The 24,528-nt window shown below is 32.0% G+C and overlaps 1 protein-coding gene and 1 non-coding gene across 2 annotated transcripts; one reads left to right on the forward strand and one right to left on the reverse strand.

The window, feature by feature from the left end:
* The first annotated feature begins 15,988 nt into the window (after positions 1 to 15,988).
* On the forward strand, positions 15,989 to 16,092 carry LOC112761779 (small nucleolar RNA R71). The gene has a single exon (XR_003182156.1). It is a non-coding gene; the product is annotated as a small nucleolar RNA R71 (small nucleolar RNA).
* Positions 16,093 to 19,585: 3,493 nt separating this feature from the next.
* On the reverse strand, positions 19,586 to 20,709 carry LOC112758484 (germin-like protein subfamily 1 member 7). The gene is made up of 2 exons (XM_025807181.2): positions 20,490 to 20,709; positions 19,586 to 20,339 (listed from the first exon to the last, which is right to left on the reverse strand). The coding sequence occupies exons 1-2, from the start codon at positions 20,605 to 20,607 to the stop codon at positions 19,789 to 19,791; spliced, it is 669 nt and encodes a 222-aa protein (XP_025662966.1). The 5' UTR covers positions 20,608 to 20,709; the 3' UTR covers positions 19,586 to 19,788.
* Positions 20,710 to 24,528: the final 3,819 nt, after the last annotated feature.

Raw genomic sequence — 24,528 nt, forward strand, 5'->3', positions numbered from 1 at the left:
GCTTCTATTTTTTCTCACTTGCATGTTGTAGCTACCATGTAATTGAGACCCTTATTATTTGGCATTAACACCCATATTTTAAATTGTTTCCTATCTTTATTTTTGGGTTACTTTTCTTCCCTTTTTCTTTCAGGATGGCTACCAGGAAGGGAACCAGAAAACGTTTACATGGGAGAGACACACAAGTCCACCTGCAAAATCTTTGGAGAAAAGCGTCAGTTGGAGCAACACGTCCACTTGCGCATCTCGGCATGCACCGAGGACGGTGCAATCTTTAAGTGTGGGGAAGTCGATACCGACTTCCATGGGTTAGTTATTTCCTTCTCAACACCAATGTCTTATTTTCTTTGTTAATTCATTGTTGCATTTGCATATTTAATTGCATGTTTGTTTGATCTTGTGCATTTAGTTACTACTTGGTTGAAGTAATATTTTCTTTTTCAAGAAATTTCTATAGCACTTCACTAATTTAAATTGAAAATTTTTTTTTGTGTTAAATTTGTTTGAAGTTGTATTTGGAACATAGTTTAAAAAGCTAAAAACACACAACCTGTGAGATTTTGAGCTTATTTATATGGTTACATTATTTAACCATAAATTTCTATTCTTGTGTGTTTTCTTCTCTATGATTGCAATCTTTGCTTTGTTCCATTCTATATGTCCAATGTTTAGTGTATTTACATGCTTGCATATGATTGAGGCCATTATTTGATTTCTGCTCACTTATCCCAAATAAGCCTACCCTTTAAATTACTTTTGTTAGCCACTTTGAGCCTTTTAATCCCATTTGTTCTATATTTTACCACATTACTAGTCTTAAGCGGAAAAAATAATTGAATATCCCAAATTGAATCTTTGGTTAGTTTAAGATAGAAATTATGTGTTAAGTAAGTATGGGAAGATTGTGGGAACAAGGGTTAATAAGGAAATGTGTCATGATAAAATAATGGGAATTTGGGTACCTACTCATGTGAAACTATAAAATTAAAAATCCATGTGCATTGATAAGCTATGTTTATTTTCATGCTGAAAAAAAAAACCAAAAATACTCAATAAATAAATAAATAAAAGGGGACAAAATTACCCCAATTCTAAGTTAAGTTAAGCTCCAAGATCAATGCATATGTGATAAAAATTAAAAGAAAGTTGATGCATGAGTATGTAATGCAAAAGCGGAAAATTTTGGGTAGCTAGGCATGATTCTAGAGTTATATAGAGTATATGTATGTTAGGTGAAAGCTTATGTTAATTAAAGATTCAATTTATAGCTCACTTAGCCATATATATATATATATATATATATATATATATATATATATATATATACCCTAATCCTTACCTTAGCCCCATTACAACCTTGAAAAGACCTCATGATGTTTGCATTGATACATTAAATATTATTGATTGGTTAGATGAAGAACAAAGTTTAGAAAGCATGATTAGAGAAGAATAGAATGATTACCCTATACACTAGAGTGACTAGAGAGCATATACACCATCAGTAAGGGTTTAATGCTTGATTCTATGTTCCCTGCTTTCATGAGCTATCTTCTTACAAGTTTACTTGTCTTTTATTGTATAATTTGAATTAGTGAAATCTGATTTTTGTTTGACTTGAAGAGCTTATTTACTTTTAACCAAGTAGATAGAAACATCTTAGCATATATAGTTGCATTCATATACATAGGTTGCATTTCATATATTTTACCATTCCTCTTCACTCCTTTATAGCTTCTCTTGAGTTTAGCATGAGGGACATGCTAATGTTTAAGTGTGAGGAGGTTGATAAACCACTATTTTATGGTTTATCTTGTGCTCATTTGAGTGATTTTTATCAAGTCCTTACCCACTTATTCATATGATTCGCATGGTTTTACGTTTTCCTTCCTGATTTTGTGCTATGATTGAAAATATGCTTCTTTGGCCTTATATTTGCTAATATTAATCTTCTCTTATTACCATTCGATGTCTTGATATGTGCGTTAAGTGATTTCAGAGATTACAGGGCAGGAATGACTCAGAGGATGGAAAGGAATCATGCAAAAGTGGAAGGAATACAAGAAGTTGAAGAAATTGCTAAGTTGTCCAGCCTGACCCTCTCGCACTAAAACGGTCATAACTTGAGCTACAGAGGTCCAAATGATGCGGTTCTAGTTGCATTAGAAAGCTAACGTACGGGGCTTCGATTTGATATATAATTTGCCATAGTGGCCATACAGCTAGATGACGCGAACGCGTGCTCCACGCGGACGCGTCGCAGTGACGAAAATCAGCGTGACAGATTTCGCTCCCAGTGATTTATGGGCTGTTTCTGGCCTAGTTTTCGTCTCAGAAAACACAGATTAGAGGCTATAAAGAGAAGGAATGCATCCATTCATGAATACGACATTCATAATACATAATTTTAGGTTTTAGATGTAGTTTTAGAGAGAGAGAGGTTCTCTCCTCTCTCTTAGGATTTATGATTAGGATTTCTCTTATTTTAGGATTGCTTCTACAATCACAGGTTCAAAGTTCCTTTAACTTATTTTCTTCTTTTATTTATTCCAATGCTTTTACTTGTCAATGTTCCTAAATTGGCTTATGAACCTTTTCATGTTAAGATTTGAATATTCTATTTAATATTATTTGAGGTATTTCAGACTTATGGTTGCTTTCTTTAATTTATGTATCCAAATTATTTTCATTCAAGTAGATTTTCTTCTCCTTTGGCTTTGGTTGATTAATTGGTAACACTTGAGTTATCAACTCAGCTGTTGATTAAAATTGGAATTCTCTGCTGGTTAATTTGTACTCCAATAACTCTAGTCTTTTCATAGGAGTTGACTAGGACCTGAGGATTAAATTAATTAGTCCACTTGGCTTAACTAAGTGGGAGCAGAATCCAATTCTCATCACACCTGATAAGGATAACTAGGATAGGACTTCAATTTCTTATACCATGCAAAGAGATTTTATTATTATTAATTTATTTTTCTTGTCATTTAAATTACCTGTCCTTATTTGAAAAACCCCTAATTTACAAGACTCATAACCAATAATAAGAACACCTCCTTGTAATTCCTTGAGAGACGACCCAAGGTTTAAATACTTCGGTTATCAAGTTATTTAGAATTTTGTTACTTGTGACAACCAAACTTTGTACGAAAGGATTCTCTGTTAGTTTAGAAACTATACTATCAACGCGATTATATTTCTATAAAAATTCTTTACTAAACAGAAATCAGTTCGTTCTAGGCCTCTTTGTATCCTTGTTGCCTGGTGATCTGAAAGCCTTTTCCTCATCCCTCCATTGTGGTCTATCCGGTTTTTGGGCCTCGCGGAGTTCTTCAATCTCCATTTGAGCTGCAGCCCTTTCTCGGAACTCCTCTAGTGTTTTTGGTTTTGTTATCGCAGTGGTTTCCCGGAACTTGCCTGGTTAGAGACCGGCTTTGAGGGCATGTAGGTGGACAGCCAGATCCAAGTCTTGGATCTCCATTGTAGCCTCGGCAAACCTGGTCATGTAGTCCTTTAAGCTCTCGTGTTGGCCTTGCTTGATTGTTCCTAGGTAGTCTGATCCATGGACGTATATTCTTGATGCAGCAAAGTAGTCAATAAAGGATCTCGCCAGTTCTTCAAAGGAGGAAATTGAACCTGCAGACAGTTTAGAAAACTACAGTAATGCAGCACCATCAAGATAAGTGGGAAAAGCTCGGCAAAGCATGGGCTCATTGTTAGCGCCGTTAAAAACATCATGGATTGAAACTTCTTGACATGAGCTCGGGGGTCACCGAACCCCTTGTATGGTTCCAGTGCTGTAGGTAGTACAAAGTTTTTCGGCATCTGGAACTTAGTGATCTCCTCAGAAAAGGGATTTTCGAGGGTGAACTTCTCCTTAGGTGGGGTGATGTTCAGGGAATCTGTGTTGCCCTGCGCCGAGCTTTTAGAGCTTTCTCCTTCGTGCTTTCCGTTGTTCTGTGCGGATAGTTCAGCTATCTTCCGCACCTCCGCCTGGAGTTCGGTGATCTGAGCTAGGAGCTCCGCCTGTGTGGGTTGGGGGCTCCCATTGTCAGCCATGTCCGAGGATCGGGAATCCAGCAAAATAAGGTAAAACACTAAATAAAATGGATGGTGGGGTCAGATATATTCCAGGCCCCACGGTGGGCGCCAAGTGATTCGTCCTTGTACTGGGGGGCCGAGTTTTAGCAATTCCGAGCAGGCGACTGTCGAAGAGGAAGAGCTATACGTCGGCTTGGATCGAACACAGCGGCGGAAATACCTGTAAAAGATACTCCGACGCTCAAGTCAATAATAATCTTTAGTAAATCAATTAAGTAAAGAATAAAAGACTGAGAATGGAACCTGATCCTTAGCCGAGTATATTAGTTCGACTTTATAGAAACTGTTTTACCCGTTTACTGTAAATAAGTTCGAATTCGTAGGTTAATTATGATATTCTGTTTTAGTGATTAGGTTTGTTAAGCACGTTTTTTATTTTCGAATGAGCGAGACTAATCTTACTTGTTAACGTGCGGAGCTTTTCGGACGACCGAGCATAGTGGTGACGTATCACAAGCGAATCCTATTTCTTGAATCGCTAATTAGGTTTGAGTTACTGACTTAGCTTCCTCGAGCCACTCTCCGTAGTTCTTAACAATCAACAAGTGTAGGAGTGGGAGCAGACTAAAAACCAGCTTGCTGGTCGTTCGGCCACATGGCCACAATTGAACTGAACACACGTTTGATGTATGGCATGCTATAGATTGATGTTGACTTCTAATGAGATTAGATGTGATGAGAACATTAAAACTTGGAAGGAATTAAGGAATTATTATTTTCTGCCCAGCCAAGTAATTTATGTTATTCTTACTGTCCAATTTTCAGAGTTAATTTGTATATATATATATATATATACTTAATATACTAAAATTGGGTTTTTCTTGAACTAATAAAAGTGAGGTGTTGATTCTTCATAAATCTATTTTTCCACAAAAATGAATATACTATTTTCTCTTCTAAATTTATTTTATAAAAATATCTTTATTATAATTATACTCTAATTAGTATTTAAGTAATAATACATAATTATACTCATTTAAAAAAATATCTTTATTATAATTATATAAAATCAATATGTAATGCATTATTAAACTACTTATCAATTATCAATCAAAAATATTTTTAATAATAATAATAATAATAATAATAATAATAATAATAATAATAATAATAATATGATATGATAATTATATGATAATGACACCTGTTATTAATAATCAATTTATATTTTTTAAATAAATTTATTTTAAAAAATATCTTTATTATAATTATACTACAATATTACAATTAGTATTTAATGAATAATGCATAATTATACTAATTTAAGAAAATATTTTTATTATAATTATATAAAATCAATATTTAATACATTATTAAACTAATTATCACTCAAAAATATTTTTAATTTAATTATATTGATTTTAATTATATTAATACAATTTTAATTCTTATTCATTATTCAATGATTTTATTAATGGCAAGTTGTTACCTCTCACCATTTATAATAATAATAATAATAATAATAATAATAATAATAATATGGTATGATAATGATATAAAGTTGGCCTCGGTTACTCTATTCATAATAAAAAAAATAATGATTCTAATTATGATATGATATGGTAAAATCATATAATTTTAACAAAACAAATATATGATGTATAACTAATGTAAATAATAAAAAATTACCTTAATAATAACTAATTTACATATTTATTTTTTTAATAAAGCCTATATATAGAGTTTTTTTGTGGTACACGAGCCCAGATCTGAGAGTCAACTCATTTTCTTTAAATTTATTATTCTTTTTTTACTACTTCATAGAATGTATTTTTCGTTTTTCATCGAAGTTGATCCTTTTAAGGTACAATTTATAATTTTGTATAGTATTTTTTATATACACATTTTATTATATTATTCTTTTGATAATTTAATGATTGTTCTTACTCCAACTTATTCTTTTTGTCTAATATTTCAGTGCGATTGTCTTTTACCGCAATAGTTTACAATGCATCACATCCATGAAATATCTCATCAAGTTGTTTTCACTGATTTAGCTTCTAACTACATGCATATAAGCGTCCAAAGAAGAGACAATAAACTCTATTTTACTAAAAGATGGTTGGATTTACTCACATATTATGACCAACCTAATAGAATGTGGGTAAAATTAGTTTTCTTGGGAGGAGTTCGATTTTTTATTGAGGAATTATTTCTACAGAGCTTTGTAGGCCAAGTTCAAGTTCCATCCCCTCCATACTTTCTATGTCTGCCCGGAGATTTTCGAAGTGGAGCACATAATGAGATTGAATTTCCTCAATTTAAGTTTAGTTTTGCTAAATTCGTGTCAAACTCGAATATGCAATTTCAATGATTGGTAATATATTTAAATTTTCTTATTTTAAGTTTTTCATTATTAAAATAATTTTATAACATATTATGATTTTTTTCATAAATTATCAGCCTTCTTTTACATCAATGCAATGCCATTGAGAAAAATAAGGGTAAGTTTAGTTTTTCGGTGTGGCAATTATATACCTTGCCGTATTGTATGGATAGCGAATGATGAAGCTTATTTAACAAGAGGATTGACTGAATTTGCACGAATTTTAAATGTACAAACTTATGATGTTTCAGTTAGTTGTCGTTACGAGAATGACTCTAATCTATATGTGTCTAAGGATTAAAATAGATTAAATATTATTTAAATAATTTAGTTCTAATATTTGTATTTGATTAAATTCGTTTTACATTAATTTAAATTTAAATTGTTGTCTCAATTTATACATTACGACTATTTTTATTAGATATGTTATTTTTAAATGTTTCAATATAAGATTTCTTTTTTCTGATATTTAAGTTTATTTTTTTCTTAGATATATGTATCACCTTTTTATATCTTTTTGTATTTTAGATTAGTAATACAATTCTTAATAAAAGTGTACTTAAAAAATAAAAAAATAAAATATCACTATTTAAAAGAAAAAGAAAATGTACGTGAAAGAAAGTAAAACGAAAAATTAAAATTGCTCTATTAAAAAAATTGTATACAATTTGCGTATGAATAGGGTTAGGATTCGAGACTATATATGGATATCAAACATAAAAGCTTATTGCACGCATTGTGGAATAATATATATATATATATATATATATATATATATATATATATATATATATATAATATGTGATTTAAATATTTTTATGTATAATTAATATATATGTATGTATAAATAAGAAAATGTTTAGAATTATTTAACAAAATTAATATATACGTATACATAAATAAAGAAACTACTATAATTTATGAAGATTACACATAATTTTTTCTTTTAAATGAATTTATTTTAGTTATATTATAATTAGTTTATGAATAATATATAATTATATTATTTTAAAAAATTATTTTTATTATAAATATATCAAATCAATATTCAATGCATTATTAAACTAATTATCAATCATCAATATTTTTATTCATTCTAATTATATTAATTGATATAGTTCTAATTCTCATTCATGTGCAATAAATTTATTAGTAGATAGTTGTATCTACAATAATTAATTCTACCCACAATTTTATTAGTAGATAGTTGTATTCACAATAATTTATGCTATAATTCTCACCTATCCTAATAATAGTTCGTTAATTATATAGTTCTTTATCTTCTACTTTAATTAGTGGATAATAATAATAATAATAATAATAATAATAATAATAACAATAATAATAATAATGTATGGACACAAGATTAATTAGTTAACAAATTAAATTTTAATTATTATGTTTTAATTTCTACTCATATTTTTATTCATTAGTTATTTTATTTTTTATATTTACAGTAAATATTGAATGTAAAAAAGAAAAAAATAATATTGATTATTATCTATTTTATTTATTTAGATTTATAATTAAATTTGATATAATTGTAGCAAGTATCTATAATTAATAATATGATACTATAACTTTAAGTTGTATAATATAATAAAAAAAGAACGTAGCAAATTATATTTGCTTCTTATATAGCAATAATATTATATATATTTATATATCTCTTTTTTTAGCTCTTTCCTAAAAATATTGGCACATAATTAATGTAGATATATAACATATATACTGAGCAATTATCTCCATTGAATTAATCATAAAAGTTAATCAAAGATAATAACATAATTTTTACTTCATTGTAGCAGTATCACCATTAAAAATTAAAATTACTCTATTAAAAAAAATTGTATACAGTTTGCGTATAAATGGGGCTAGGATTAGAGATTATATATCGATATCAAATATAAAAGCTTATTGCACGCATTGTGAAATATATATATATATATATATATATATATATATATATATATATATATATATAAAAGAAAATAATTATAATAAAAAAATATTTAATATATGTGATTTAAATACTTTTATGTATAATTAATATATATGTATGTATAAATAAAAAAAATATTTAGAATTATTTAACAAAATTAATACATACGTATACATAAATAAAGAAATTACTGTAATTTATGAAGATTACACATGAATTTTTTTCAAATGAATTTATTTTAATTATATTAAAATTAGTTTAGTAATAATGTATAATTATATTATTTTACGAAAATATCTTTATTATAATTATATCAAATCAATATTCAATGCATTGTTAAACTAATTATCAATCATCGATATTTTTATTCATTTTAATTATATTAATTGGTATAGTTCTAATTCTCATTTATGTGCAATAAATTTATTAGTAGATAGTTGTATCCACAATAATTTATGCTATAATTCTCACTCATTCTAATAATGGTTTGTTAATTATATAGTTCTTTATCTTCAGCTAATAATAATAATAAGGTTTAATTACTCTGTTGATCCTTATAGTTTTGCAAAATTTTCAATTAGGTTCCTATACTTTTTTCCCTTTTAATTTGGTCCTTGCACCAATTATTTTTTTCAATTAGGTCACTCTTAACAGTAATTAGTTTAATTGTATAAGGACCCAAGTAAAAAAATAAAATAAAATTGGTGCAGGGACCTAAATAAAAAAAAATTAGGGACTCAATTAAAAAAAAATTGGTGCAAGGACTCAATTAAAAGAAAAAAAAGCATAGGGACCTAATTAAAAATTTGGCGAAACTATAGAGATCAACAGAGTAATTAAACCTAATAATAATAATATTGTATGGACACAAGATTAATTAGTTAACAAATTGAATTTTAATTATTATGTTTTATTTTTTACTCTTATTTTTATTCATTAGTTATTTTATTTTTTATATTTACAGTAAATATTGAATATAAAAAGAAAAAAATAATATTGATTGCTATCTATTTTATTTATTTAGAGTTATAATTAAATTTGATATAATTGTAGCAAGTATCTGGTGCCCGAAATTGACTCCGAAATATTCGCACAGATAGATCGGCAAGTGCACCGGGTCGTCCAAGTAATACCTCAGGTGAGTGAGGGTCGATCCCACGGAAATTGTCTGATTGAGCAAGCAACGACTATCTTGTAGATCTTAGTCAGGCGGATAGAAAAGATAGTTGTTGTGAAAAACGCATAAAAACAGAATAAAGATAGAATTACTTAATTGGTGTGAAATCAATGATAAGAGAACAGTTGAGGCTTCGGAGATGCTTCCTCCTTCTGGATCAACTTTTCTTACTGTCTACTTCAACTTCTGATGATTCATTCCATGACAGGCTGTAAGTGATTAACGCCACGTCAGTGGTTATTAATCTCCTCTGCTTCAGATCAAATACCAGGTCAGTGGTCATCCAATCTGAACGAGGGTAAAGCTCCTGCAGTCCATTACTTTGGTGATCCTACTTAAAACGCCACAGACAAGGTTGGATCTTCTGGATCAGAGAATACTGCTTCTCGATTCTAGCCTATACCACAAAGGTCCTAATCGCTCCGTACCTCGGCTTAACTGATATCTCCAAGTTCCCAACGAAGTCGTGAATTAGCCATCTAAGAGATGTATAATCAAGCTTGTGGTTCAATACTATCCCGTCAAGGACTCGCAAGAACCCATGTAGAATAGGAATGACGGTCAAGTTACACTCCTAATTCATTAGGATGAAGAACGAAGATACATCTTGAAATAGAATCAAGCATAAATTGAAATGGAATAGTGATATTATTAATCCATGAGAATCAGTAGAGCTCCTAACCTTAACCTAAGAGGTTCAGTTGCTCATACTGTACAGAGAAACAATATAATTTGAAAATATGGCATAAGGTAAAATCTTCTGAACAAGGGTGATCTTTGTTCTATATATACTAATCCAATAACTAAGAAGTACAAAAATATGATAGAATAGACTAGAGGTGCAAAATCCATCCTTAGGCCCACTTTGGTTGAGTACTTGGGCTGAGCTTGGCATCCACTTTGAGGAATGAGGAGTGAACCACACTGCCTTCTGCTTGTGTTGGGCGTTGAACACCTACTAGGGGGTGGTTGGCATTCAACGCCAGCTTTGGCGCTCCTTTGGGGCGTTGAACGCCAGCTAGGGGGTAGCTCCTTAGCGTTCAACGCCCAGAATGGGCAGGCTCTTTTGAAGAAAAATATAGACCATTATATATTTCTGGAAAGCTCTGGAAGTTAGCTTTCTAACACCATTGAGAACACATCATTTGAACCTCTATATCTCCATAAATGCTCATTTGAGTGCACGGAAGTCAAATTCTAACAGCATCTGCTACGCTTTCCTTGCCTCTGAATCGGACTTTGCCAAGACTCCTCAATTTCTGCCAGAAAATACCTGAAATCATCATAAAATACAAAAACTAAAAGTAGAATCTAAAAATGTGGATTTTTCACTAAAACCTATGAAAATATAACAAAATTTAAACAAAACATAACAAAAACTATATGAAAATGATGCCAAAAAGTGTATAAAATATCCGCTCATCAGAACACCAAACTTAAACTGTTGCTTGTCCCCAAGCAACCAAAAATAAAGTAGGATTAAAAAGAAAAGAAGGATACAATAAATCTCAGAGTTTTCAATGAAGCTCGGTTTCAATTAGATGAGCAGGACTAGTGGCTATTCACTTCTAAATAGTTTTGGCATCTGACTCTCCTTTGAAGCTCAGAATAATTGGCATCTTTAGGAACTTAGAATCCAGATGATACTATTGATTCTCCTAATTTAGTTCTTTTTTATTCTTGAACACAGCTTCTTTTGAGTCTTGGTTGTGACCCTAAGCGCTTTGTTTTCCCGTATTACCACTGGATACATAAATGCCACAGACACTTAACTGGGTGAACCCTCTCGGATTGTGATTCAGTTTTGTTAGAATCATTAGCCAATAGTGTCCAGAGTTCTTAAGCACACTCTTTTACTTTGGATCACGACTTTAACTGCTTAGTCTCAAGTTTTTCACTTGATACCTTCACACCACAAGCATATACCTAACCATTGATGCTCAAAGCCTTGGATCCTTGCTCTTGCCTTTTGTTTAAAGAGCTATTGGCTTTTTCTTTTTCTTTTGCTTTTTTTCGCTTCTTTCTTTTTCTTTTTCTTTTTCTTTCTTTTTCTTTTTGCTACTTTTTCTTGCTTCAAGAATCAAATTTTGGATTTTTCAGATTACCAATAATACTTCTTCTTTTTCATCATTCTTTCAAAAGCCAACATTCTTAGTTCCAACATCAAATATGCACTGTTTATTCATGTATTCAGAAAATAAAAGCAATGCCACTACATCAAGATAATTGAACTATTCTTATGATATAACTCGAAATTCATGTATCTCCCTATTCTTTTTCAAATAAAATTTTCTTTCAAGCAAGGTGAGAGATGCATGGAATATTTCATAGCTTTAAGACATGTACAAATGATCATGAACTAGAAACAGACAATAAGATAAAATACATGAAAAACAGAAAAATAACATAGACAAAGGGATTAAGTGAATGGGTCCACCTTAGTGACGGAGGCTACTACTCCCTCTTTGGAATCCAATGGAGCATTTAAGCTCTTCTATGTCTCGCCCTTGTCTTTGTTGCTCTTCCCTTATGGCTCTTTGATCTTCTCTTATTTCATGGAGGATAGTGGCGTGGTCTTGATGTTCCAACCTCAATTGCTCCACATCTGTGCTTAGCTCCCCTATTAAGGTGTTAAGTCGATCCCAGTAGTTTTGGGGAAGAAAGTGCATCCCTTGAGGTATCTCAGGGATTTCTTGTTGAAGTGGCTCCACATGCTCTTGTTGAGGTGCATGTGTAGGCTCTCTAGTTTGCTCCATCCTTCTTTTAGTGATGGGCTTGTCCTCTTCAATGGGAATGTCTCCTTCTATGACAATTTTAATTGAATTGCATAAGTGACAGATAAGGTGGGAAAAAGCCAATATTGCCTCAGCGGAGGGCTTTTCTGCCACATTGTATAGCTCTTGAGGTATCACCTCATGCATCTCCACCTCACTCCCAAGCATGATGTAATGAATCATGATGGCTCAGTCAATGGTCACTTCTGACCGATTGCTAGTAAGGATGGTAGAGCGTTGGATGAATTTCAACCATCATCTAGCTACGAGCTTAAGGTCAAGCCTTCTTAGTTGGACATGCTTACCTTGAGCATCCTTCTTCCACTGAGCTCCTTCCACACAAATGTCTGAAAGGACTTGGTCTAGCTTCTTATCGAAATTGACTCTCCTAGTGTAAGGATGCGGGTCGCCTTGCATTACTGGTAAATGGAGCGCCAATCTTACACTTTCCTGGCTGAAATCCAAGGGTCGCCCTCAGACCATGGTGCTCCAATTTTTGGGGCTTGGGTTCACACTTGTATCATGATATTTAGTGACCCATGCATTGACGTAGAACTCTTGTACCATTAAGATTCCAACTTTCAGGATAGAATTGGTTAGAACTTCCCAACCTCTCCTCTGGATTTCTGGTTGGATCACTGGGTAGTACTCATTCTTTTTTAGCCTAAAGGGGACTTCAAGAATCACCCTCTTCTTTACCACTACTTCATAGAAGTGGTCTTGATGAGCCTTGGTAAGGAATTTATTCCTTTCCCAAAGTTTGGAGGCGGAAGCTATGGCTTTTCCTTTCCTCTTTCAAGAGGACTCTCCGACTTTGGGTGCCATAAGTGTAAATCGAAAGCAAAAAGTAAGGCTTTTCCAACACCAAACTTAAAAGCTTTGCTCGTCTTCAAGCAAAATATGAATAAAAGGGGAGAAAAGAGTAGAAGAAGAAGAGAATAGGGGCGATGGAGGAAGAGAGTGTTTCGGCCAAGTGGGGGCTTTCGTGCATGAGGTGTGTGTATGAAGGGTTGGAAGAAGTGGTATTTATAAGGGTGGGATAGGGTAGGGTTCGAATGAATGGGTAGGGGTTGGTGGGAGTTATGATGGATTTTAGGAAGAGAGAAAGGTCATGTGGTATGATTGGTTTAGGGTTTATGGGGAAGAGTGTGTGGGAAAGAGTGAAAGTAAGAGAGTGGGGTAGGTGGAGATTCAGTAGGACCCACTGGTTCTAAGAGGCTAGGGAATCGAATTTCCTGCCCCCTTATGGGTGTTGAACGCCCAGCTCTTGCTCCTAGTTAGCGTTCAACGCCAGCTTCATGCTCCTTATAGGGTGTTGGACGCCGATAGGGGACCTCCTTCCTGGCGTTCAACGCCAGGTCTCTGCCTCCTTTGGGGCGTTGAACGCCCAACCTATGCTCCCTGGCTGGCATTCAACGCCAGCAATGATGCTCTTCTTGGGTGTTGAACGCCCATTAGGGATACCCTGTATGGCGTTCAACGCTAGCTTGGCTACTCTTTTTGGGCATTCAACGCCAGCAAGGTACCTGCTCCAGGGTGTTCTATTTCCAATTCTGATTGTCTCTATTTCTGTTCTAACTATTGCACATGATCGCAAACTTAAAGAAATAATTATGTAAAATAAACTTAAAGAAAAACAAAAATAACTAATTATGGTTGGTTTGCCTTTCAACAAGCGCTTCTTTAACGTCACTAGCTTGACGGTCAGCTCCTTACGGAGATGAATAGGGGCTTAGAATTTCACCCCTTATAGTGAACTTCTTGCCTGTGCTCTCAAGGATTAGCTCTACATGTTCTAAAGACAGGATCTTGTTCACAATATGTGGAATGACTGGGTTGTCAGTGAAGACAACTTTCATGCCATGTGAGAGGTCTTCAGTGGGGATTTTGTTATCCCTCCAGCACCTAGGTACCTTCTTCATAGTACCTTTATTCTTAGTGCTTGATGATGGTTGCCCAATACCAGACTTAGAATTGGTGTCTGGGGGCTCTGTATAGCTTTGCACTGAGAGAGAGGGTTGGAACACTAAGTGTTGCATAATTCTCTCTTTTGTCAGAGGGAGAGCTAGGGTTAGGTATCTTGAATAAGATACCGTCCTCATGCAATTGCAGGACTAGCTCTCCTTTTGCTACATCAATGATGGCATTGGCAATGGCTAGGAAAGGTCTTCCAAGGATGATGGATTCATCCTCGTTCTCTCCAGTATCCAAGATTATAAAATATGCAGGAATATAAAGGTTCTCAACCTTTACTAAGACATCCTCTATCAGACCATATACCTTTTTCATTGACTTGTCTGTCATCTCTAGTGAGATTCTTGCAGCTTGTACCTCAAAGGTTCCTAGCCTCTCCATTACAGAGAGTGGCATGAGGTTTTTGCTTGACCCTAGGTCACACAGAGCCTTCTCAAAGGTAATAGTGCCTATGGTACAGGAAATTAGGAAGCGTCCGGGATCCGGCAGCTTCTGAGGTAGTTTCTTCTGAACCAAGGCATTGAGTTCCTTGGTGAGCACTGGAGGTTCTTCCTCCAATGTCTCTATTCCAAATAATTTGGCATTTAGCTTCATCAGAATTCCTAGGTACCGAGTAACTTACTCTTTTCTAGTTTCATCTTCCTCATCAGAGGAGGAGTGATCTTTATAATCCATAATTTGCAACAAGGCATTCAATGAAACTTCTATGGTCTCCTCATGAGCCTTAGTGACCTTCAGTTCTTCAATAGGGAAGTTTTTAGTGGGCGTTGGATGCCCAGTTGCCCCATTACTGGTGTTCAACGCCAGCTTTTGTGCCACTTTAGGCGTTGAACGCCCAGCTACTCCTTTGTTGGCGCTCAACGCCACTGATGGTTCCTCTTTGGGCATTGAACGCCCAGTAGGGACTCCCTTACTGGCGTTCAATGCCAGAGCATCCCCTTCAGATTCGACCTCAACTTCTACATTAATGGCCTTGCACTTTTCTCTTGGATTTACTTCAGTGTTACTTGGAGAGTGTTAGGAGGGGTCTCAGGGATTCTCTTGGTCATCTGACCAACTTGTACCTCCAGATTTACTTCAGTGGTCTTAGAGAGTTCAGATACTATGGTGCTATGTCAGAGAGGATCTGCTTAGAAGTCTCCATATGTTACTGAGAAGATGGGATTGGTTTATTACTGTTAAACTTATTCTGGTTTCTTCCACCTTTATTATTGTTGAAGCCATGCTGAGGCTTCTGTTGATCTTTCCATGAGAAGTTAGGATGATTCCTCCATGAGGAGTTATAGGTGTTTTCATAGGGTTCTCCCATATAATTTACCTCTTCCATCGTGTGTTGATCTGGATTATAAGCATCTCCATCATAGGAGGTGTCTTGAGTGATGCCAGCTGCAGTTTGTATTTCAGTCAAATGCTGAGAGATCATATTGACCTGTTGGGTCAAGATCTTATTCTGAGCCAATATGGCATTCAGAGTGTCAACCTCCAGGACTCCTTTCTTCTAAGATATCCCATTGTTTACAGGGTTCCTCTCAGAAGTGTACATGAATTGGTTGTTTGCAACCATTTCAATGAGTTCTTGTGCCTCTTCAAGTGTTTTCTTCAAGTGGAGTGATCCACCAGCAGAATAGTCCAATGACATCTTGGACATCTCAGATAGACCATCATAGAAGATACCTAGGATAGTCCATTCTGAGAGCATGTCAGGAGGACATCTTCTGATCAGTTGCTTGTATCTTTCCCAAGCTTCGTAGAGAGATTCACCCTCTTTTTGTCTGAAGGTTTAAACTTCTACCCTGAGCTTGCTCATTTTCTGAGGTGGAAAGAACTTGGCCAAGAAAGCATTGACCAACTTTTTCCAAGAGTCTAGGCTTTAATTTCCTTGGGTTGAGAATCCAACTATATCCTAGCTCTATCTCTGACAGCAAAAGGGAATAACATTAGCCTGTAGACCTCAGAACCCACTCCATTGGTCTTAACAGTATAACATATTTGTAAGAATTCAGATAGGAATTGATGTGGATCTTCCAGTAGAAGTCCATGGAATTTATAATTCTGTTGCATTAGAGAGACTAATTGAGGTTTCAACTTAAAGTTATTTGCTCTAATGGCAGGTATAGAGATGCTTCTTCCATAGAAGTCAGAAGTGGGTGCAGTGAAGTCACCAAGAACCTTCCTTGCATCTCCTCTATCATTTGAATTGGCTGCCATGTTTGTAATTTTAGCTTCTTGTTCAAAAAGTTCTGTGAGGTTTCCTCCAGAGTGTTGTGCTTTAACTTGTTGTAAACGCCTCCTTAGAGTCCTCTCAGGTTCAGGATCAGGATCAAAGAGAGGTTTTTTATCTTTGTTCCTGCTCATAAACAAGAAAAAGAAAACCAAGAAATGTCAAAGTATAGAGAACTCCCAGTGAGATATGAAGAAGAAAGAAAGAATGGGGATAGAGAGATGAGAGAAAGAATTCAAATATGAGGAGTAGAAGAATTCGAATATTAAGAAGTAAAAAGGGAAACTAGAATTAAAATATTTTTGTTTTTATTTTATTTTATTATTGAATTCAAAAAACAAGAAGGAAATTAAAAGCTAATTAATTAAAAAGATTTAAAAATTAAGAGGTGATTTTCGAAAAAGTAGGAAGAAGAAGTCAAACAAGGAATTTGAAATTCAATTTTAAAAGAGTGTAAGATTTGTAATTGAAAAAAGTTTTAAAATTAAAAAGAAAGTAAGTTATGTAAGTTTTAAAATTGAAAAATAGAAAGATAGGATAAAGATTTAAAAAGAAGTTGAGGGAGATGAGTTTTAAATTAAAAAGATTTGGAAATCAAATTTGAAAAGATAGTAAACATTTAAAAAGATTTGAAATTTTAAAATTTAAAAAAAGATAAGATATGTAAGAATCAAATTAAAAGAAAGATATGATAAGATTTGAAAAGTTTTGGAAAGATAGGATTTAAAATTAAAAAATATAAACTTCACTAACAAGAAAACACTAAACTTAAGATTTGTAAATTAAGATAAGAAAAGAAGCAAGATTTTCGAAAATTAAAGAAAGATAAAGAAATATTTTTTTTATTTTTTTCGAATTAATGAAGAAAGAGAAAAACAACCAAAAGACACCAAACTTAAAATTTTGAGATCAAAGACACTAGTTTTTCGAAAATTAGAAAGAAAAACACCAAAAAACACTAAACTTAAAATTTTTAAGATCAAACAAAGAAAAGAAACAAGAATAACTTGAATACCAAGAAGAACACTCAAGAATAATTTGAAAATTCAAAGAAAATAAAGAACATACAAGGAACACCAAACTTAGAAATTGACACTAGACTCAACCAAAAGACAAAAAAAAAGGATTTTGTAAAGTTTTTTTTTTTTGAAAAGGAAAACAAAACACACAATTAAAAGAGCTACTACACCTTAAAGTGCCTAATCTAAGCAACAAGATAGTCCGTAGTTTGTCAAACTCGAACAATCCCCGGCAACGACACAAAAACTTGGTGCCCGAAATTGACTCCACAATATTCGCACAAATAGACCCGCAAGTGCACCAAGTCGTCTAAGTAATACCTCAGGTGAGTGATGGTCGATCCCACGGAGATTGTCGGATTGAGCAAGCAACGGCTATCTTGTAGATCTTAGTCAGGCGGATAGAAAAGATAGTTGTTGTGAAAAATGCATAAAAATGGAATAAAGATAGAATTACTTAATTGGTGTGAAATCAGTAATAAGAGAACGGTTGAGGCTTCAGAGATGCTTCCTCCTTCTGGATCAACTTTTCTCATTGTCTACTTCAACTTCTAATGATTCATTCCATGGTAGGCTGTAAGTGATTAACGCCAAGTTAGTGGTCATTAATCTCCTCTGCTTCAGATCAAATGTCGGGTCAGTGGTCATCCAATCTGAACGAGGGTGAAGCTCCTGTAGTCCATTGCCTTGGTGATCCTACTCAAAATACCACAGACAAGGTCGGATCTTTTGGATCAGAGAATGTTGCTTCTCGATTCTAGCCTATACCATAAAGGCCCTAATCGCCTCATACCTCAGTTGAACTGATGTCTTCAAGTCCCCAACGAAGTCGTGAATTAGCCGTCTAAGAGATGTATAATCAAGCTTGTGGTTCAGTACTATCCCGTCAAGGACTCGCAAGAACCCATGTAGAATAGGGATGACGGTCAAGTTACACTCCTAATTCATTAGGATGAAGAACGAAGATACATTTTGGAATGGAATCAAGCATAGATTGAAATAGAATAGTCATTATATATATAAGGAGTAATAGTGAATTATAACAATTATTTATCATCTAAAAAATTCTTACGTCAGACATAGTTCTTTTTTGTTTATTATTTTTCATATCTATGGTAGATTATGTAATGAAAAAGTTTGGAAAATAAAGGCAAGAGTAAGGAGTAAAGATGGTCGGCGAGTGCTGTTGCAAGATCACGGACACTTGGAAGATAACTGCACGATGAATGTGGTATATAGAGAAGTTTTTGAGAGTTTATAATGAAAAAGGTAATAACAAAATCTCTTAATTAAATTTATTACTATCAATTTGAAAAAATTGACAAATTCTAAGTGCAAATGGGTAATACATTCTTGTTGTACATTTATATCTTGAGAATATTAGAATTATCATAAAAATTCGTATTATTTTATTCTTTTGATAAACAATTTTATAATTACATTAATCATATAATTTTGTATACTAACATTGATATAGTAATGTTTCAGGTATATATTTTGCAAGCATCAAAAGATAGTGTTGAGTTGTTATTTAGTGAGTTTAAATTATTTATTATTTATTGAAGAACTTTCTGCATTAGAATTTTCTAATAATTTGATGTTCATTTTCAACTGATTTTGATATGTTCTTACACATATAATAATTTGTTAGTGAATTTAGGTATTACTAGATTATTTATGGTCACATACAATATATATGTCTGATTTATTGAAAAAAAATAAATTACTAAAACTGGTTAATAACTATTTTAGAGTTAATACAATTAACACTAAATTAAAAAAAATAAACAATACATATTTTATTATTTTTTTTTATTAATTAAATTATTATAATTTAAATTAATTTTAACAAAACAACTTAAAATTATGATTTCAATTTTACGGGTAATTAATTACACTTGTATATATATATAATCAGCTAAAGGATGGACATGGAAGTGAAGTTTAAGTCCATCAAAATTTAGAGTAATAAATGCTAATAATTATGCCATGATCTCTTAAGTCTGCCACACTATGGGAGAGTGGTAGCGCTTTGAAAAAATTGACGGATTCAATACGAAGAAACATGATTTATTTTTATTAAAAATCACACACTAAAATTAAATTAAATCACAGCAGAACATGAATACAACGTAGTGCATATGAATTATAACCCCCATGCGTTTTATTATTAAAGGGAACTGCATGAGGCATATGCATAACACTAAATCAAAGTACAAGTAGAATTATTCAATGACGAGTGCTCTCTGTCGTCAAACTAGTTGTTATCATACCAAAACTGCTTTTGGAGATAGTTGATTACGTTGTTGTCCACTTGGAAAGCTTTAGCCAAAATTTCGGGAGAAATAGGTGGAGTAGATCCGAACACAGCATTTGCAATTGTGATAACACCTGGATTTTGACTGCTAAGACCAGCAATAGCGAAAGCATTGCCATAACCGATGTTAGATTGGAAGTGAATGAGGCCAATTGGGAACACAAACACATCACCCTTGTTGAGCACTTTGGTAAAAAGACGGTTGGTGTTGTTCTGATTGGAAGTCACAAATCCAACTAAGAGAGTTCCTTCAATAACTATCAATATCTCAGTGGCTCGTGGGTGAGTGTGAGGAGGATTTAAACCCTTAGGTCCAAAATCTATGCGAGCAAGTGATATACCCAATGTGTTGAGTCCTGCTAGTTCGTTAACTGTCACTGGAGTTACTTTTGACCCAAGTTTGTTAACAACATTCCCAGGATCTACGTGCTTGAAAAAATCCTCAGCTACCACAACTTTAGGGTCTTTGCAAAATTTTCCATTCACAAATACTGCAAAGTGAAAAATCTTCTATTAAAAACAACTAGTCATAAGATGCTAAGCTTAACCATAATATTGAAAGGAAACCAATTGAAATTTAATTCGAGTAACAAAAACTATGTGATTATGTGGAGAATATGAATGTATATATGCACAGATACCAGCGTCTTTAATGCCGTCGGGGAGAGCAACACAAAAGTCTTGGAGAGGGCTGGGATCATAGGCAGAGGCAAAAGAGGCCAGAGCCAAGAATGCAACCAGCAAGTATGTAGCTTTCATTTTTAGTTTGCTACCTTCTATATATCTCTATAGTTTTGTATATAATTTCTTGTTAATTGTGAGAGACTTGAATATCCTCTGCATGGAAAGCTCGCTATTTATAGCATGAAACCATTGAAGTGGCTTTGCAATTTATCCACGCTGCAGGTATAGCAATTAATATTATTCTATAGTATTTGCATTGTGGAACCATTCTTCAACAACTACGAGCATGCTAGTTCAAAGAATACATTTTAAAATATAAGAAGATGCTCCCCATAAGTTAAAGCCAGTTTAAATAAAATTTTGTATTCTTGTATTCTGTTTAATGATAAACTATAATAAATTATGAAAATTTAATTTATTCTCTTTATTTTTCATTAAAAAATTTGAGATGAAAAATATAAAATAAAAAATATAATTATAAAAAATTAACAAAAATAATAAAAGGAAAAAATGAAAAAAAAAACTTGTATCCCTTGTTAATATTACCGTGTCCTTCCTGTTAGGGTAGAGTGAACACAAAATACACTGATTTAGTATTTTGGACATATTATTTCTGTTCATGTTTCCAATGTCAAACACAATTTTGTGTCTCTGTCTCAATGTCTGTCTCTAAAAACAAATGCGCAGCTTTAGTTATCATTAGTATTTTTAATGGTGTGAGATTACATACATCTAATAATGTGAAATTACTCATTTTTTATTGATTAAGTGCTAGTTAAATTTTAATAAATGCTCGTGACTAAACTTTTTCTTATTTCTAGTATATAATCATATAATCTCAGGTTGAATTGGTCTCTTTTATTCATTTTATCTATAGATTTAAGTAAGTACTCACTTTAAAAATATTATTTGATCGGCAACTTTTTTTCCAAAAAGTTAGGTAACATTTAACAAACTTTTTGTTAATTAATTGGTACTAATAATATGTAGGTAAAGAGAATAAATACTCATAAATAAATAAGAAAATTTTGTAAGTTTATATAATCAATTTAATTTAATTTTAATTAAAATAAAATCTTTATTTTGATTATTATTTATTAATTAATTGTTACTAATAATATGTAGGTAGAGAGACAATAAACACTCAAATAAATAAATGAGAAAAAAGGGTTAAGTTTATATAATCAATTTAATTTGATAAAAAATTACAATAATAATTATTTGTGTAATTAATTAATTAATTATAATTCGACACTTTTTAAAACCAAAAGTAGTTTAATTCATTGAATAAAGTAAAAGTCTAAAATATTTCTATTTATTATTATTGAATAATAAATTAATTATATATGTATTTAACATATGAAATAAATATCCCTATATATTTTATTTAAATATAGAGTATTATGTGAATTAAATTTTAAATAATTAATTTATTACATTATTTTTATTCTCACGAGACTATGAAATATTTGGTGGTTTTAGAGTATATTTAATGCATATTTCAAAATCTTATTTTTATTTAAAGTAATTGGGCCTCTTCTAGGCTTATCCATTTGACCATGCATAGTAGTGCCCACCTTTATATAGAAAGTTAGCTTGTGTGTCTACATTGACCATGCATAGTGCCACCTTTATATAGAAAGTTAGCTTGTGTGTCTACAAAATGTCAAGAGCAGTTAGGGTTAAAGGAAAAAAGTTGTAAGCAATTGGGTGTCGCAACTCACAAGGAAAGTTCCTTGATAATTGTTTGGTGTCCTTTAAATGATTTATTATATTGGAGTGGAAGTTAGTTAAATTTGAAGAAATCCAAATTAATATGTAACGTAGGGTTAGTTATAATGAAAAAATAGAGAGTTGTTATGCACTTATGCGGTAAAGAATTAAAAATTTCGATGAGAGTACAATAGTTGGCTCCAAATTATGTTTCATGAAGCAAAGATATAATTTAAGCATAGCAGCCTGGAATATCCAAGGGATTGTGATTCTTTTCTGATGTTCTCATTTAAACCTAATTTCCTATATCTATTTCTCTTATTGTAGGAAAGAAATTAGAAATTTGTTGTATAATTTTTTTTTTTTCTTTTATCGGATGATATTCACTTTAATAATATGAGATAGCTTACCATCTACTGTCTCTTTGTTGTTGTGCGAATCTCACTATTTATCCTTATCTTTAATCCAACTTCTTATATACACATATATCCCACTTTATTTATTTTTTCTTTTTTTTTTTTTCTCGATGGTTCCGAGGTCGGCGTCTCTAGTTCATTATTGTATTATTGTGCAACAAACGATGATAGAAAACCTCTTTTAACAAAAGTAAAATGAAATAAAAATAACTTGTTCAGCCTATATAGTGCTTGGTAGCATGGATCTATCTTGGCTCCTTAAATATAGCAGACACTTAAGAGAGGGGGGGGGGGGGGGAGGATTTGATTAGAACAATATACAATTTTAAAAGATGTATGTGATTGGAAAATATGCACTGCTTATTGCAAGAAAAGTGACATGTCTTATTTGACAACCAAATGCAGAGAACGATACACTTTGACTGTATTTGAAAAAGAGATTAAAACTGAAAGATAGAAATTTGGAGATGAAAATTAGAAGATAAGGACTAAATTAAATTTTTATATTAAATATTAATAAAGTTTTAATATTTATTTTTAAAAATTTTAGTTTTTTATATCTCACTTTTTAAAAATATTAAAAAAACTGAAATTCTATATCTCGAAATTAAAATTTTAATTCTAATTTATGATCACCAAATATGATACTAAATATTAATCTCTAAATCTCAATCCTAATAACTCAAAACAAATACAATCTTAAAATGTAATATTTTATTCATAAATAAATTATTAATTAAATATTAAAAGTAAGTAGCTACATGTATTAATTTAGCTAGATGTATGCATGTATTGTGCTTAATGAAGTTTTAACATTGGATGTTAGAGAATATTTTCTTTTAATTTTATTGTTTATAGTATTTTTCAGTCTAATAGGTAAATGAATGAGCTCTATTTAATTGTTTGTTGCTAGCCAACACTTATTTAAATGGATAAGTGACGAATTGACCGCTCAACCAACCTAAATTAATTCTTTAATTGTATATTTTAATATGTTAAAAGTATGCATATTGAATGGAATTGTATTTCCGAAAATAAAAATAAGAATATTTGTAATTATATTATAAAATCAAAAGATTACATTAATGATTCAATCATAAGCAAAGTATAACAATATTGATGGTAATAGAATCTAATCATAAGCAACGTATAACAATATTGATGGTAATAGAATCTTTATATATATATATATATATATATATATATATATATATATATATATATATATATTTTCTTCTTTTATTGTTATTATTGTCGTTGTCATCCTCTTTTTTTTTCTCATTCTTCTTTTTTTATTTGATTTCTTCTCCTCCTTCTTTTTACTTCTTCTTTTCATATATGTGTTCAACAAAACTGATGTACACAAAAATTTTAATGTACAATACAAAAATTTTTAAAGAACCATATATTCAGATCATTAACTTATCCACTTCTTCTTCATGTTCTTCTCCAATATATGTTCAGTAAAACTACTGAGCACATAAATTTTGGTGTATAACACAGAACCCAAGTAAAAGAAATTTTTGAGTTGTGCAGCGAAACTATTGAGCATAAAAAATTCGGAGCACAGAACCCAAAATAACAACAGTAGAAGTATCTAGCAAAATTTGCTAGGCTATGTAAAATTTTTTTATGCTATATTGATAAGGTTATATTTTATATACAAGAATTTTTGTGTTATATATATACAAATTTCTATGCTATATCCACAAGTTTGTGTTATATACAAATTTTTTTATGCTAGGTGCAGAAATTTCTGTACTATATCGATAATTTTATGTGCTTTTTAACAAAAATTTATATACTATATTGAAGGTTCTGGTAGGCTTAGAGAAGGGGGGTTGAATCTATGCCTTTCTTTTAAGTT

This window comes from Arachis hypogaea, chromosome 16, assembly GCF_003086295.3.
Source record: "Arachis hypogaea cultivar Tifrunner chromosome 16, arahy.Tifrunner.gnm2.J5K5, whole genome shotgun sequence".
In the NCBI taxonomy this organism is placed as follows: domain Eukaryota; kingdom Viridiplantae; phylum Streptophyta; class Magnoliopsida; order Fabales; family Fabaceae; genus Arachis; species Arachis hypogaea.